Source organism: Asparagus officinalis, chromosome 3, assembly GCF_001876935.1.
Source record: "Asparagus officinalis chromosome 3, Aspof.V1, whole genome shotgun sequence".
Classification (NCBI taxonomy): domain Eukaryota; kingdom Viridiplantae; phylum Streptophyta; class Magnoliopsida; order Asparagales; family Asparagaceae; genus Asparagus; species Asparagus officinalis.
The window spans coordinates 13485799-13501090 of record NC_033796.1 but is presented as its reverse complement, the minus strand read 5'-3'; the positions used below and the strand labels follow the sequence as shown (position 1 = coordinate 13501090).

The window sequence follows — 15292 nt, the reverse complement described above, 5'->3', positions numbered from 1 at the left end:
TGAGGGGAACTAACTATTTGTATTGGGAGATTGTTAAGGTTACGGGTTTAATTGTTAAGGTTACGGGTTGGTTGTGAAGGTTACGGGTTTAATTGTTAAGGTTACGGGTTTAATTATTAAGTTTACGAATTTGTTGTTAAGGTTACGAGTCGGTTGTTAAGGTTACGGGTTGGTTGTGAAGGTTACGAGTTTAATTGTTAAGGTTACGAGTTTGTTGTTAAGGTTACGGGTTGGTTGTTAAGGTTACGAGTTTGTTGTGTAAGTTACGGGTTTGTTGTGTAGGTTAACTTCACAACCAAAGCGTAACATTCACAACAACAACAAACTCGTAACTTTCACAATCAACCATTATCCTTAACAACGAATATTCTAAAAATATTATGGTTGTAGGGGTTTGAACCCCTAACCTCTTGTCCAAACTCCCAAACTTTATTACTAGGCTAAGTGACCCAAAGTATTCATTCCACTCAAAATATATATACATATATATCCTAACGTGTAACCTTCACAACCAACCTGTAACCTTAACAATCAAATCGTAACCTTAACAACCGACCCGTAACCTTAACAACAAACCTGTAACCTTAACAATTAAACCCGTAACCTTAACAATTAAACCCGTAACCTTAACAATTGACCCGTAATCTTAACAATTAACCCGTAATCTTAACAATTAAACCCGTAACCTTAACAATTAAACCCGTAACATCCACAACCAACCTGTAACCTTAACAATCGACCCGTAACTTTAATAACCGACCCGTAACCTTAATAACAAATCTGTAACCTTAACAATTAAACTCGTATCCTTAACAATTAAACCCGTAACCTTCACAACTAACCCGTAACCTTAACAATTAAACCTGTAACCTTAACAATCTTCTAATACAAACAAAAACAATTAGTTTCCTCATCAACAACGAAAATAATAAAAAAATAAAAATAATAAAATAACAATCCCCTTCAATCATTTCAACATAATCACAGTAACATCATGAGAGAGAGAGAGAGAGAAGTGATCCATAACCTTAATAATTGACCCGTAACCTTAACAATTAACCCATAACTTTAACAATTAACCCGTAACTTTAACAATCTCCCAGTACAAATAGTTAGTTCCCCTCATCAACAACGAAAATAATAAAATAATCATCATCAATCATTTTAACTATCATCTCAGTACATCATGATAGAGAGAGAGAGAGAGAGAGAGAGAGAGAGAGAGAGAGAGAGAGAAGGGTATTATGGTCATCACATATTTTAATCTCTTGGGTCTTGTGTTTTGGGATCTCAAAGAACAAAATCTTTATTTTTGGGGTAAAACACCCGTTGACAAAGTCTTGGGAGGGGGGGGCATGTTTTCTTGGGTTTTGGGGGTTGGAAGCATTTTTCACTTTTTAATAATATTAGTGTTTTATAAATGGGGTGACATATAACTCATCATTGTTGTCAAAATGACCAAATAAAAAGCATTAATTGGGGTTAGAGAGATAAATGGGACTTGAAAATTTTTAAAATAATGAGGGGTATAGTGGACTTTTACCAGTCAATCCTTGTGGCTTAGAAGCCACCAAAGAGCTAGGGTACGTAGCTATTTTTTTGGTGGCTTATAAGTCAAAATAGGCTATTTGCCAAAAAATGTTAAACACTTTACCAAACATGCCCTAAACAGGAGACAATTTTTGTTATGTTTAATGTTCGGTCTAAGATGACGACAACAACAATAAAGTCTTTTACCTTAAATATTTAGGATTAGCTGCATGAATCATATATTTTTTATTTTATACTATTTGAATGTTCTCATTTGTTAAATTAATCATTATCATATACAATCTTGTCTCTATGAAGAAAAGTGTGGAGACGCGTGCCCGTCTATAATTATATTGGATTTTTTTGTTGAAGAGTGAACATAATATGTGGGTTCCCCATACAATTTGTACAAGTCCCCTAATAAAATTGTAACTTGCACAAGTGTGAAGCTTATTATTTGATGGCCTTCAGTAGAATTTTGTTAGTTTTGTGATAAAACTGAAAACAACCATGTATTGATATAAAAATGGCAATGAAAATATTGTGTCTATTTCTTTGGGATTATTGTATAAATAAATTTTTCTGTTGCTAAAATTTTATATTTTATAAATTGCTTAGTTTGTGATTATAACTATAAATGTGCCCCCACAACATTTTTTTTGGGGTTCGTCCCTGATCATATACTACTTAATTGTTTCCAATCATAATTTTCATGTCTATTTCATTTTCCCCCATTAACTATAATATTATTACTTTTCTACCCGATACATTAAAAGCTCTTCATTGTACAAGAAACCACCATAGTTGATTGATTCTCTTCCATTTTATCCTCAACTAGGAGCTAACTTCTAATTTACTAATGATGCGCTCATTTATGCTAAGATAAGGTTTAAACTATCTGGTTACATCAAATTTGTAGAGGAGGTTCCTTATAATTCTAAATTGGACTATTTAGATAGTAGTCCCTCAAATCTTCAATAATTCCATATTAGTCCCTCAAATCTCAATAAGTGCTCATGGGTCCCTTAAATCCAAAGGGTTCTTGCATTTTGGTCCATTAATGACCAAAATACCCTTATTTATGATTTCCCACTTAAAAATTATCTTGTTCAAAGAAATGGTTATTTGCACTTTGGTGCTCTAAAATTTACACCTTTTTATCTTTAATGCACCCAAAGTTTTATGACACCTTGACACCCTAAAGTTTACACTTTTTTAACTTTGATACCTTTTTTTTGATATTTTTTAAAGAAAACTTTTTTTATCTTTTTAACTATGATACCTTAAAGTCTTACTTTTGGCACTTTGATAACCCAAACTTAGGATATCAAATTGTCAAAAGATTGAGGTATCAAAGTAAAAAAAAAGCCGTAAATTTTGTAGTATCAAAGTGTCAAAAAGCTTTGGGGTAGTAAGTTTAGAATGGTGTAAACTTTAGAGTGCCAATTTGCATTAATCCTTAAAAAACATTACTTAAAGGTCCTTTGATCATTCAGGGACCAAACGATAATTACCCTAGGATTTGAGGAACTATGAGCAATTCCATAGAGTTGAGGGACTAAAATGGAATAATTGAAGATGTAAGGCACTAATAACTAAATAGCCCTTCCAAAATTCCTTTGGGAGTCGGTAACTCTCTTATTAACCACTGCGTTTTAAACAAACGATCTCTGTAGACTTCCCTCCATCAGAAGAACATGCTGATGTACTCCTCTCATTCGCTATAATGCATGGAAAAAATTTACTCCAATTTCGCAAAAAGAGTTCCCCATCTCTCCAAATTCAACTCCAATTTCAACCTCTCAACCCACAGAAATCTCTCATCAACCACAAACATCGTAGATTACAATGGGGATTTATCCACTCGATTTACCTTCCTTCTAGAAAGCTGTCATGGGCCTTTAGACCTCAACAGAGGCCAACAAATTCATGCCCAAATCATCGCCAATGGGCTCAACAACAACAGCATCTTGGGCGCTAGGGTTGTGGGCATGTATGTTAACTGCGAAAGCATTTCCAGGGCAAAAGATGTCTTCTTCCGGATCGAAAAAAGGTCCAGCTTCGCTTGGAATCGGATGATCAAGGGTTTCACCATCATGGGTCTGTTTGACTTTGCTTTATTGTTCTATTTCAAGATGTGGGTCTGTGGCGTTTCGCCCGACCAATATACGTACACTGATGTGATCAAGTGTTGTAGAGGTTTAAATGCTGTAAATTTGGGAAGGTTGATACATGATACGATTCGTCTGATGGGGTTGGAGCAGGACTTGTTTGTGGGCAGTTCATTGATTAAAATGTATGCAGCTAGTGATTGTATCGATGTGGCCCGCGACGTGTTTGATCAAATGCCAGAGAGAGATTGCGTTTTGTGGAATGTGATGATTGATGGGTATAAGAGAATTGGGGATAGGGGAAATGCTATTGGGGTTTTTAATAGCATGAGGATGTCAGGTATGAGACCAAGCTCTGAATCGTTTATGCTTGTGGTGTCTATTGCTGCTTCTGAGGCTTTGTTGAATTATGGTACCCAGATTCATGGACTTGTGATAAAATGCGGTGTGGGTTTAAATGCGTCGGTGGCTAACACATTATTGGCTTTGTATGCAAAGTGTCGATGCTCGTCTGATGTAAATAAGTTATTTAGGTTGATGCCACAGAATGATTTAGTGGCATGGAATGGAATGATATCCGGCTGTGTGCAAAATGGATTAAAAGAGGAAGCTATTGATTTGTTCTATAGGATGCAAAGTTCTGGTGTTAAACCTGATTCCATAACATTGACTAGTTTTCTTCCTTCGTTCTCTGATACTGCCTGTCTGAAACAAGGTGAAGAAATTCATGCTTATATCTTGAGGAATGGAATCACTATTGATGCTTTCTTAAAGAGTGCACTTATCGATATATACCTTAAAGGCAAGAATGTGCACATGGCACAAAAGGTATTTGAGTCTTCTAGAACAGTGGATGTGGTTATATTTAGTGCAATGATATCGGGTTATGTGCTTAATGGGTTGAATCACGATGCTTTGCAAATGTTCCGTCAGTTAGTAGATACTAAACTAAAGCCTAATTCTGTTGCACTAGCCAATGTTTTGCCGCATTCTTAAGAATGCATTTGAGGGAATATGCTTTTTGGCCAGTGCGCTAATGGACATGTATGGCAAATGTGGTAGGCTTGATCACAGTCACCAAATATTTACAAAGATGTCAGAAAAGGATGTAATAGCATGGAACTCAATGATATCAAACTTTACCCAAAATGCTCAACTGGATGAGGCTATCAATCTTTTCCGACAAATGGGGGAAGAAGGAATGAGATATGATTGTGTCACTATATCCTCAACCTTATCAGCATGTGGAAATTTACCTTCACTTCATTACGGGAAAGAGATTCATAGTCTCGTAATAAGGTGCGAGTTGGGATCAGATTTGTTTGTCGAGAGTGCTTTGATGGATATGTATGCTAAATGTGGGGTTTTGGTTCTGGCTCGTCGTGTGTTTGACTCAATGGAGGAAAAGAGTGAAGTATCATGGAATAGTATAATCGCTGCTTACGGGACTCATGGCCTAATTAACGATGCAGTAAACTTATTTCTGCAGATGGAAGAAGTAGGATTTAGGCCGGATCATATTACTTTCCTTCACTTAATATCAGCTTGTGCTCATGCCGGTAAAGTTGAAGATGGATTAAGATTTTTCCATTGTATGAGTGAGAAATATTGCATCGAGCCTCGAATGGAGCATTATGCTTGCATGATTGATTTATTTGGCCGTGCAGGACAGTTAGATGAAGCCTTGAATTTCATAACTGATATGCCTTTTAAACCTGATCCTGGTATTTGGGGTGCTGTTCTTGGAGCTTGTCGAGTTCATGGAAATGTCGAGCTTGCTGAACTTGCTTCAAAGCATTTATTCGAGCTGGATCCAGAAAATTCTGGGTACTATGTGCTGATGGCGAATATAAATGCTGTGGCTGGACGATGGGAGGGAGTTTCGAGAGTTCGAAGCTTGATGAAGGAGAAAAGAGTGCAGAAAGTGCCGGGCTACAGCTGGATTGAAATCAATAATAACAACCATATGTTTACTTCTTCAGATGACAACCATCCTGAAAGCAAGCATATTTACTTGTGCATGAAGAGCCTCCTTCTTGAGCTTGAAGAAGAAGGTTATGTTCCGAAACTTGACATTGTCCACCCAACGGAGATGAACTGTTGATAACAGCTTGAACTTCTATATTTAGAGGTAACAATTTTGATTAAATTATTTTACTGGTATCATTATTTTTTGTCTTGTACACTATGATCTTTTGTGAAGGTTACTCATTTTGAGCAGCGAATATGAAATAAAGCTACACCAGGAGATGTGTGGTTTCATATTTCATGTCATCATCAGTTGTATTCTAGATCATTTTGGACATATTCCAATTATAGTTAACGGCATTTTTGAAGGATTTATCAGATAAAATCCAAATTCATGTGACCGAGACTTCCACGGTTTTCATAGATAGTTTTGCTAAAATTAGATTCTTTCTTGTACATGAGTAGCAGCAAATTCATATATTTCTATGAGCCATATATACAGCCGTGTCTTTGTGTCTTTGTTTTGATAATTTGATGTCTGATGCCTTGTGTCCAAGCCGGAGGATGAAACTCGCATCCATGGCTGCAGACCGGAGCAAATAAATAGACATTCGAAAGGAAAGGAATGTCAGAATTTTGCAGAAATTACACCATTTCACTTAATCACAGTGAAGCAAAACTGCCCATTGCGAAATAACGACAATACAATACATCAATAGTTATATGGTTAACCTTTTCTTAGTAGTTCATCATCTTTATGACATATGATTTATCCCATGGACATCAGCTATGGAGCCCAACATCCCATGAATATTGATGGAAATTGCGCACAGATTCCAAGCCTACGAAGCAATTGACAAAAGAAAGTTACATAAGTTTATATAGTTCTAATATAATTAATTATGAATGTTTAAAAACCTAATATTACAGTCTATTGTAAGATTTGTAGGTCATCTTCCATCATCGCCGTCCAAAAATCTTGGTTTTTGTTCTTTGGAATATATATAATTCTCTGAGTCAGGTCAGCTTATGCAATTCAAGTGCGGAAATAATTGTGGTAACTTCTGCCCTGACATATTTTGGGGAGCATGTACATTGAGGTAAGCCTGCTACCTTTGTATTATTCACTCCATTGTTGTAACTTCGTTTCCAATAGTAGATTTTGATTTCTTAATCCATAGACACACATATTATCCACATCTTAAAAAAGCTTTTGTATCATACCTAATTGTATTTTTAACCTGATCAGTTTTCCAACAATGTTGCACAGCTCTATTCATCAGAAATCATGCAAGATTTGTTGCTTTTTCCATATAGTCCTTTATTTAACAATGTTTTCCCTTTAAGGATGTGTTGCATCTTACAGTTGTGTTCTTGCTATCTCTCTCTCGCTCATATGTTTTGTGCACTACCATTTTTATAGAACAAAACCCCGCTTTTTCATGCTTATGATGTATATTTTCATTATAAAGTTTTCTGCACTGCAGCTTTGGTGGATATATTTATGATAGTTTAATTTAGCTATTAGCGAAGATCGTCTAGTTTTTCTCACCCCCAGCTTTGTCTAGTAATCTTGTGAACAGTACCCTATCTGCATTATACAGCTTCTGCTCATGAATTAAATTCGGCCCCTCAACAGCATCCTTTATTGCATAAATACTGTGACAATTCATTCAAATAAATACCTGCATTTCTGTCTACATATTATATGCCTAAGAATTCGGCATCTAATATTGTTGAGTATTCAGGCTTCAAAATCGAGAAATGACATATAAGGGTAGATATCCTCATACTATTTACTTACTATGGTTTGGAACCATCCAGGTTAGGTGAAGTTTGATAAACATGTGTTTCTCAGTCATTCATGACATATTCCTTGATTTACACATTACATGCATGTTTGTTAAAGAAAGGAAATGTCATACAGACTTAATTTATGGTGAATATGAATAATGTTTGTTATGAGAAGATATTCTGGATAGAATAAAAAGACAGTAGAACCCTTTCCTAAGTCATGCATTTTTTTAGTAAAACCCTGCAAGAGAATTTTTGTTTCAATTCAACAAAGTTTAGTGCATTACCGTTACAAATGTTTGAAAGATATTAATATTATGTGTTGGTTTGATTATAAATTACCTTGGCCGTAAGCTAATGTGTCATTTTCCTTCTTTCAATTGTTTAATCTACAAGAACACACGAGGAACATTCACTGAACCAGTAATTGTAGAAAACAGGAGACTGAAATTTCTAGGTGGAACTGCTCATGTAGGCTTCAGCGTTTGTCTAGTTAGCCAAATAAACATTGGTTTACTTGACACTATCTCGACTCAAAAATTATGTTTGCCTTATTTTGAAAGAGATGAATATTTCAGGTTTATAACTTCTCCTGTATAATTTCACTGTGGTTGCATTATTTTGGTTGCATGCTTAATAAATTGATTTTCTTATTCATGTTTATACTTTATCTTACCATGTTCATTCTCTTTCTAAGGTGTTATTGCTGTGTATAGGATACAAGTATTAGATGCATTCGTCAACCCAGACTGCCTCTGTTTGTTTGAGTTAAAACTTTTCTTTCCCAGTCAAATGTCGCATAATTGATTTATATGCGAAGTGTTTTTTTATTTATTTATGTTTTTCTGTTTGCGAAAAAGTAGTTCAAAGGCGTGTTTTCCTTTTCTTTCTGGATCCTGAGTATCAGGGTTGCAGGCAAAAGACGCCTAATTCTGAACCTTATCCTTATTTTCTTTTCATGACAGCTACGTATGTTGAAAATTGACGACTGATTAGGGGATACAATGTTGAGAATGGTGAATTTAGCGTAACCCACTTCGATCACCCAAACACAATATAGGATCACATACAAGATGGGCATCCGAGATCAGTTCCACCCACCATGTTCAATCCACATCTACAATTCAGCACCAATTAAAGAAAGTTAAATTTAACATAACCGCCTAAAGTTTGGCCCATTTTGCTGTGCACCCCTAAACTTATAAATTTCACTATTTCAGTTAACCCCCCAACCCGTGGGGTTTATCACAATAACTGGCAAACATGGGGAGGTTCACCTGCTATGTGACTAGTAGGTTGGACCTTACCACTAATCTGTCTCTTGATAGCTTATTTTGCGTTATCTAATGTCCAGTTTGTTTCCCGGTCCACATGGTCCAAATCCAACAAAGGACTCGCATCAGCTGACCGATACAAGATACAAATCCGACACTGCGTTCTGCAGATGAGGAACCACACTTTGTTATCAATTGCTTTCTAAACTCTCGAGTCCCTACTCTGAAGTGATGCTATGCTCTAAAACACAGTATTAAAACTCTCTTAATTCTCTTCGCCAGAGTTATGATCATCAAGAGGACTTCAAAATGTGTCTTTTATCCTTGGATTTGTTAGGAATGTCTCAATGGAAACAAAATTAAAAGTTGAAGAACATTGGCGCATGATGGGCTGACTAAATATCAGGAAGAAATTAAGTCAACAGTAAGCAGTATATCATTTAACTTATTCCATTACATAAGGTGCAAGGCACCAAAAACATTAACCCTAATCATCCAGTAAATCAGAAATTCATTGGAACTCATATAGGCATCTACATTGCAAACTCTTTTAATATCTCAATGGAAACATATTATGAACTATAAATATAGCTAAAATTTTCAAATCCAATTCCCAAATTTTAAATTAATTCTCCAGAACACAAATCGATCGCGCAATAAGTGCAGAAACATTAGGAAACGAAAGAAAGGACACAGATATTTACGGTTCGTCTTTTGGCCCGTGTTCATAGACGGGAGAAGCAAAAGTTCTGTAATCAAATCGTGAAGAGTACAAAGTTGTGTTTTCTTCTCTCATGATGTATGTACTTATCTATATACTAGACTCCAATACGTATAGTATAGGAAACGGAGTACATACTCTATTTGGATACCCAACTTTCCTTTCATTCTTTCTAATGCTCATTTCTTTCGAGATGGAAGGCAGTCATGTCATCGGTTGAATAAAAGTATATTCCTGTCCTTCATTGTAGTCATTCCTGTAAAATTGAAGTTCCCTATATCAACAACTGCTTACGATGAGAGAGGCTGACATCTGTTTTTATTTGTTTATTTTTTCCCTCTCTTATGACAAATTCATATAGTTTTTTAGCAAGCTAAAGCTCACAAAACTCACCTTAAGTTTGGCATTTCTCAGATAATTAACCATCTTAACTTTTAAAATGTCAGAAAATCCTGTTAAGATTTGTCAAGGAAACCTTCTTCTGCTTTCATGTTGATGATAGTCTTGTGAAGTCCCCATTAGGTGTGGTTTCTGAGACGACGCCCTTGACTCTCAAGACGTCAAAAAATCCCTTGCAGTATATTGGCCAATTTATACGAAGCTCTAATTATTATTTTAATTGAGGTATATCTTGGTTGTGCTCTCGGATTTCGTTAGTGCAGTAGTAGTTTAATCCAACTAGCTAGCTACAAGATCATCTAGCTAAACAAACAATATGCTTTTCCCCATCTTACACATAAAAAGTATTTACATTAGACCTTTTTTTTTTGTTGTTGTTATTAGTTATTTACCCTCTTGTGTATGTTAAATTTCTCATGTCGGTCACTATCATGTGCTCGGATTCAGAGATTCTGACCACGCCCCTAGATTCACTGATCGACAGGGAAGATCAAATATTGCGTTATTTCCCAACAAAAGAACGACAATAAAATTGTCAAATTGAGATATTAAAGAGCAATAAAAGAAAGATGTTACGACGACTAGTTATTACTATATCCACGAATGTGCAATTCGCATGTGACAGAGAGGCGGTGGGCCCTAATGCACGGTTCAGCTGTCACGTCTCAGGATACTACAAGACCCTAGCATGCAAACGCAATGTTGGGCCCTCGAACGTACTAAATGGGCCACATTAGGAAAGGGGTGCCGATTAGTAGATGGGGGCCCAAAATGTTTATTGCCAATAGTAGCTCAACGCATCGAAACAAGAGGCTTGGCTGCAGCGTAAGCTAAGGACAGTTGAGCCAACCCTCGTTCAACAACACATTCAAATTTGTGAGGACCAATGTACGAGTCTATGATGGCAAAAGATTCAAGCCCTACTAAATTTAAACACGGGTCTCATAGCGTTTGGAAATATCATGCTTTGTCATGTAGATGCAAGTTGGATATCAAGCATATCCATATCATGTTACTCACCTAAACCTTGGTTTTAGCCAAATAAAACAAAGGGAATCAGTTTAATTCAGGTGCCATAGTACTCATGTAAGAGGTCATAGATTACATTCATCATCTGTTGATAAGCAAGAACAAGTGGCGGATCCGTAAAGATTTGCTTAGAGGGGCAGATGTCAAGTATCTTAAGTAGCAGAAATTAAATTATATAATTAATTCGAATGGGCTAAATGTTCATTTAGTGGTTATATAAGTCAACTGGTTAAACTAAAATGTTTTTAAGATATGGGGAGCAAATTGTAAGATTGTTAGTCGTATGCAATGAGGAGTTCTATCAAATTGTATTGGTAGAAAACATCTTTGAATTTTCGTTATAAATTCAGTATCGAATGCTCGTAAATTATGTACGGAGATGCCTTTTCAAGCGTGATAAAGAGAAGAGATAGCAAATTTTAGCAAATGGGCTATATGCGCAGAAAATACCTAACCAAGAATAATGATATCCGACGTACGGAGATGCGTTTGAAGTGGGATAACTTGAGGAGGTAGTAAATTTTTGCGAATGGGCCCGTATGCAAAGAAAATACCTAACCAAGTGTAATGATTTTTTTCCCCTTAGAGAAAGAATAATTATATATTAAGAATTGTATTTCCAAGGTCTAGCGCTCTGTTGGTTTCGAGAGTGTAGAATCAAACCTGGAATCAAAATCACAAATTGCATAGAAATTTCCTAATCGGTCGATCGACACAAACTCATCGGTCCATCGGTGAATCCAAGAAAAACACAGGAGTTTTGGGACGGTCGACCGACGGGCTTGCCCCGGTCGACCGAAAACATGCACGAAAACCCTATAGAAATCAGAGTTCTAGTCGGTCGACCGAAGCAATGATATCGGTCGACCGATGGTGATCAATTAGTCGACAATGAGATACTATCGGTCGACCGAAGTCGTGTCTGGCGGTTTCCTGATTCGGGTTGGAATCTGCTTTTGGGCTGTGTATATATATGTTTCCTAAAACGTTTTAGGGTTAAGAGAGGATGTCTTTGAGTGTTTTGACGGCACTTTGAGATCAGATATCTTAGAGAGAAAGTAGCTTATTGCGAACATTGTAATCTTGTTCAATTAATCAAATAATTTCTAGTGTGGCTCCAAAGGACGTAAGCACGTTTGTCGAACCTCGTTAAATCTGGTGTTTTATTCTTTTGTTTGTTCTTTCCTGCAAGTTTTCTTTTATTTGCCTACTCTTGACACAAGATCCGGAAGGGCACTGATTGTCGTTTGTGTGTTCAACCCTAACAACTAGTATCAGAGCTTCGTTCGGCAAAGTTTGTGTGTGAAAGAGATGGAAAAATAAAGCAAATCGAAGATCGAGAAGTTTGACGGATCAAACTTCGCCTACTGGAAGTTGTAGATGGAGGACTATCTGTACCAGAAGGATCATTGCCGTCCGTTGATGGGAAAAGCTAAAGGAAAGAAGAAAGAGGAATCAGACGAGGACTGGAAAATACTGAATCTGAATGCTCTAGGGCAGATCCGGTTGTCGTTCGCCAAATCAGTCACCCATAATATATTGAAGGAAAAGACGACGGTGAGGCTTATGGAAGCGCTCGCGAAGATGTATGAGCAACCGTCAACCATAAACAAGATGCATCTCGTCAAGACACTCTTCAACCTCAAGATGGCAGAAGGATATTCCTTCACGTTGCATCTCAGCGAGTTCAATAGTATCGTTGATCAACTTATCTTTGTCGACATCATGTTTGATGACGATGTGCAGACCCTATTGATTCTATCACAATTGCCGAACAGTTGGACAGGTTGCGTGACTGCAATTAGCAACTCGGCGGGGAAGGAGACTTAAGGTGCAGATACTACTACCCAAGGTGTGGAGCTTAGGAGATCATCAAGGGTACCCAAACCAAATCCCAAATATCTTTCATCACTTGATTACTTACTTCTGATATAGCGGAGAATCGGAGTGCTATGAGGAGGCTATGTAAGTTGGTGAATCTCAACAGTAGGAGCAGACAATGCAAGAAGAGATGAATTCTCTACACTCGAACGAGACATAAGAGTTAGCCCAGCTACCTGCATAAAAGAAAGCTTTACATAACAAATGAGTCTATTGGGTCAAACAGGAGAGTGATGGAAGCAAGAGGTACAATACCAGATTAATTTTGAAAGGGTTCCAATAGCGGGAAGATATTTCCCCCCAGTGGTGTTGAACTTAGTAGCTGCTAAAAATCTCTACCTTGAGCTGCTGGATGTGAAAACTGCCTTTCTTCAGGGAGACTTGGATGAAGAAATCTATATGAAGCAACATGTTGGCTTTATAGAAGAAGGAAAGGAAGAGATGGTGCGTAGGCTCAAGAAGAGCTTATACGGTTTGAAACAGGCTCCGAGACAGTGGTACAAAAAGTTCGATAATTTCATACAGAGCAATGGCTATGAAATATGCAATTCAGACCATTGTTGCTACTGCAAGAGGTTCGAGTCCAGCTATATCATGTTATTATTGTATGTTGATGACATGTTAGTTGCAGGACCGTGTTTAGAAGAGATAAACAAATTGAAGAAGTAGTTGGCGAAAGAGTTTGCTATGAAGTATATGAGTGTAGCGAAGTAAATTCTTGGGATGCGAATCAGCCGAGATAAAGCTGAAGGGATGTTCAAGTTGAGTCATGCTAAATACATCAAGAATGTACTTCAGAGATTTAACATGGAGAATGTCAAGCCCGTCGGCACGCCCCTCGGAAGTTAATTCAAGCTATCCGAGGAGCAATCGCCCAATACAGATGCAGAGAAGGAGCACATGAGCAGAGTGTCATATTCAGTAGCCATTGGTAGTCTTATGTACACAATAGTTTGTACGAAACCGGATAATGCCCATGCAGTGGGAGTTGTGAGCAGGTTTGTAAGCAATCTAGGAAAGCAGCATTGGGAGGCCGTAAAGTGGATATTGCGATACTTGAGATGGACTGCGGATATGTCACTATGTTTCAGGAGAAATGAGTTAGTACTGCAGGGATACGTGGATGCAGATTTCGCTGGTGATCATGATACGAGGCGAAGTATCACGAGGTATGATTATACCTTAGCGTCGATAGCAGTGAGCTGGGTCTCACGTTTACGGAAGATAGTAACATTATCCATGACTGAGGCAGAGTATGTCGCAGTGACTGAAACCAGTAAGGAGATGATTTGGTTGACAGGGTGCCTGGAAGAGCTGGGCTTGAAGCAAGAGAACAATGTTATTTATTGTGATAGCCAGAGTGCTATACACATTGCCAAGAATCCAGTATATCATGTCAGAACGAAGTACATCGACGTACGTTATCACTTCATACACTCGGTGATAGAGGATGGAAAGTTACAATTGGAGAAGATTTTGGGGAGCCAAAATTCTACAGATATGTTGACAAAAGCAGTGATCATCGACAAACTATAGTTGTGCGCAACTTCATTTGGCATTCACGCGTAGAAAACGAAGGCGAAGCTACACTAAGAGGATTGGCGGAATCGCCGAAATGATATTGATTGAAGAATGTAATTTTTCCGGGTAGGAGAAGATGCTTGCGAAGATGGCGGGAGTTCGGGAGATCTCGTTGTTGGCGGTTTGGTCTCCAAGTGGGAGATTGTTGGTTTCGAGAGTGTAGACCCAAACCTGGAATCAAAATCATAAACTGCACAGAAATTCCCTTTTCGGTTGACTAACACAAGCTCATCGGTCGACCGATGTGAAGCCAATAAAAACTATAGGAGTTTCGGGACAATCGACCGATGGGCTTGCCCCGATCAATCGAAAGAGTGCACGAAAACCCTGTAGAAAACAGAGTTATGGCCGGTCGACCGTAGCAATGATATCAGTCGAGTGATGGCGATCAACCAGTCGACTAATGAGATGCTATCGGTCGACCGAAGTCGGGTATGGCGGTTTCCTGGTTCGTGTTGGAATCTGTTTTTGGGCTGTGTATATATATGTTTTCTAAAACGTTTTTAGGGTTAAGAGATGACGTCTTTGAGAGGGTTTTAACGACACTTTGAGATCAGAGATCTTGGAGAGAGTGTGTGACCTATTGCGAGCATTGTAATCTTCTTCAATTAATCAAAGAATTTTTGGTGCAACTCCCGAGGACGTAGGCACGTTTGCAGAACCTCGTTAAATCTGGTGTTTTCTTCTTTTGTTCATTCTTTTATGCAAGTTTTATTTTATTTGTTGTGATTTCTTGCTTGCCTACTCTTGGCACAAGATCGGGAAGAGCACGAGTTGTCGTTTGTGTGTTCAACCCCAACACGCATAGTATATGGCATCTCAGCGGGTCTTGAGATAGTTGAAGCGCCTTATTTTTTCAATTACATACAAATTTTAACACACACGTTTGGATAGATATTGTTGCGAAATCAAACAGTTGTTGCTATAACATAGTAGGCTAAAGGCGGGAGAGTTTTAACTACAATCAAATTAGTAAAAGTTTTAATAGCACGAGATCAAATTAC

General features: G+C 37.6%; 1 protein-coding gene across 1 annotated transcript; it reads left to right on the top strand.

Annotated features, from left to right (window-relative positions):
• On the top strand, positions 3170-6009 carry LOC109833079 (pentatricopeptide repeat-containing protein At4g21300-like). Its single transcript, XM_020400632.1, is given in 2 exon segments — positions 3170-4627; positions 4629-6009. Coding segments are annotated over 2 exon segments (2484 nt in total). The 5' UTR covers positions 3170-3260; the 3' UTR covers positions 5746-6009.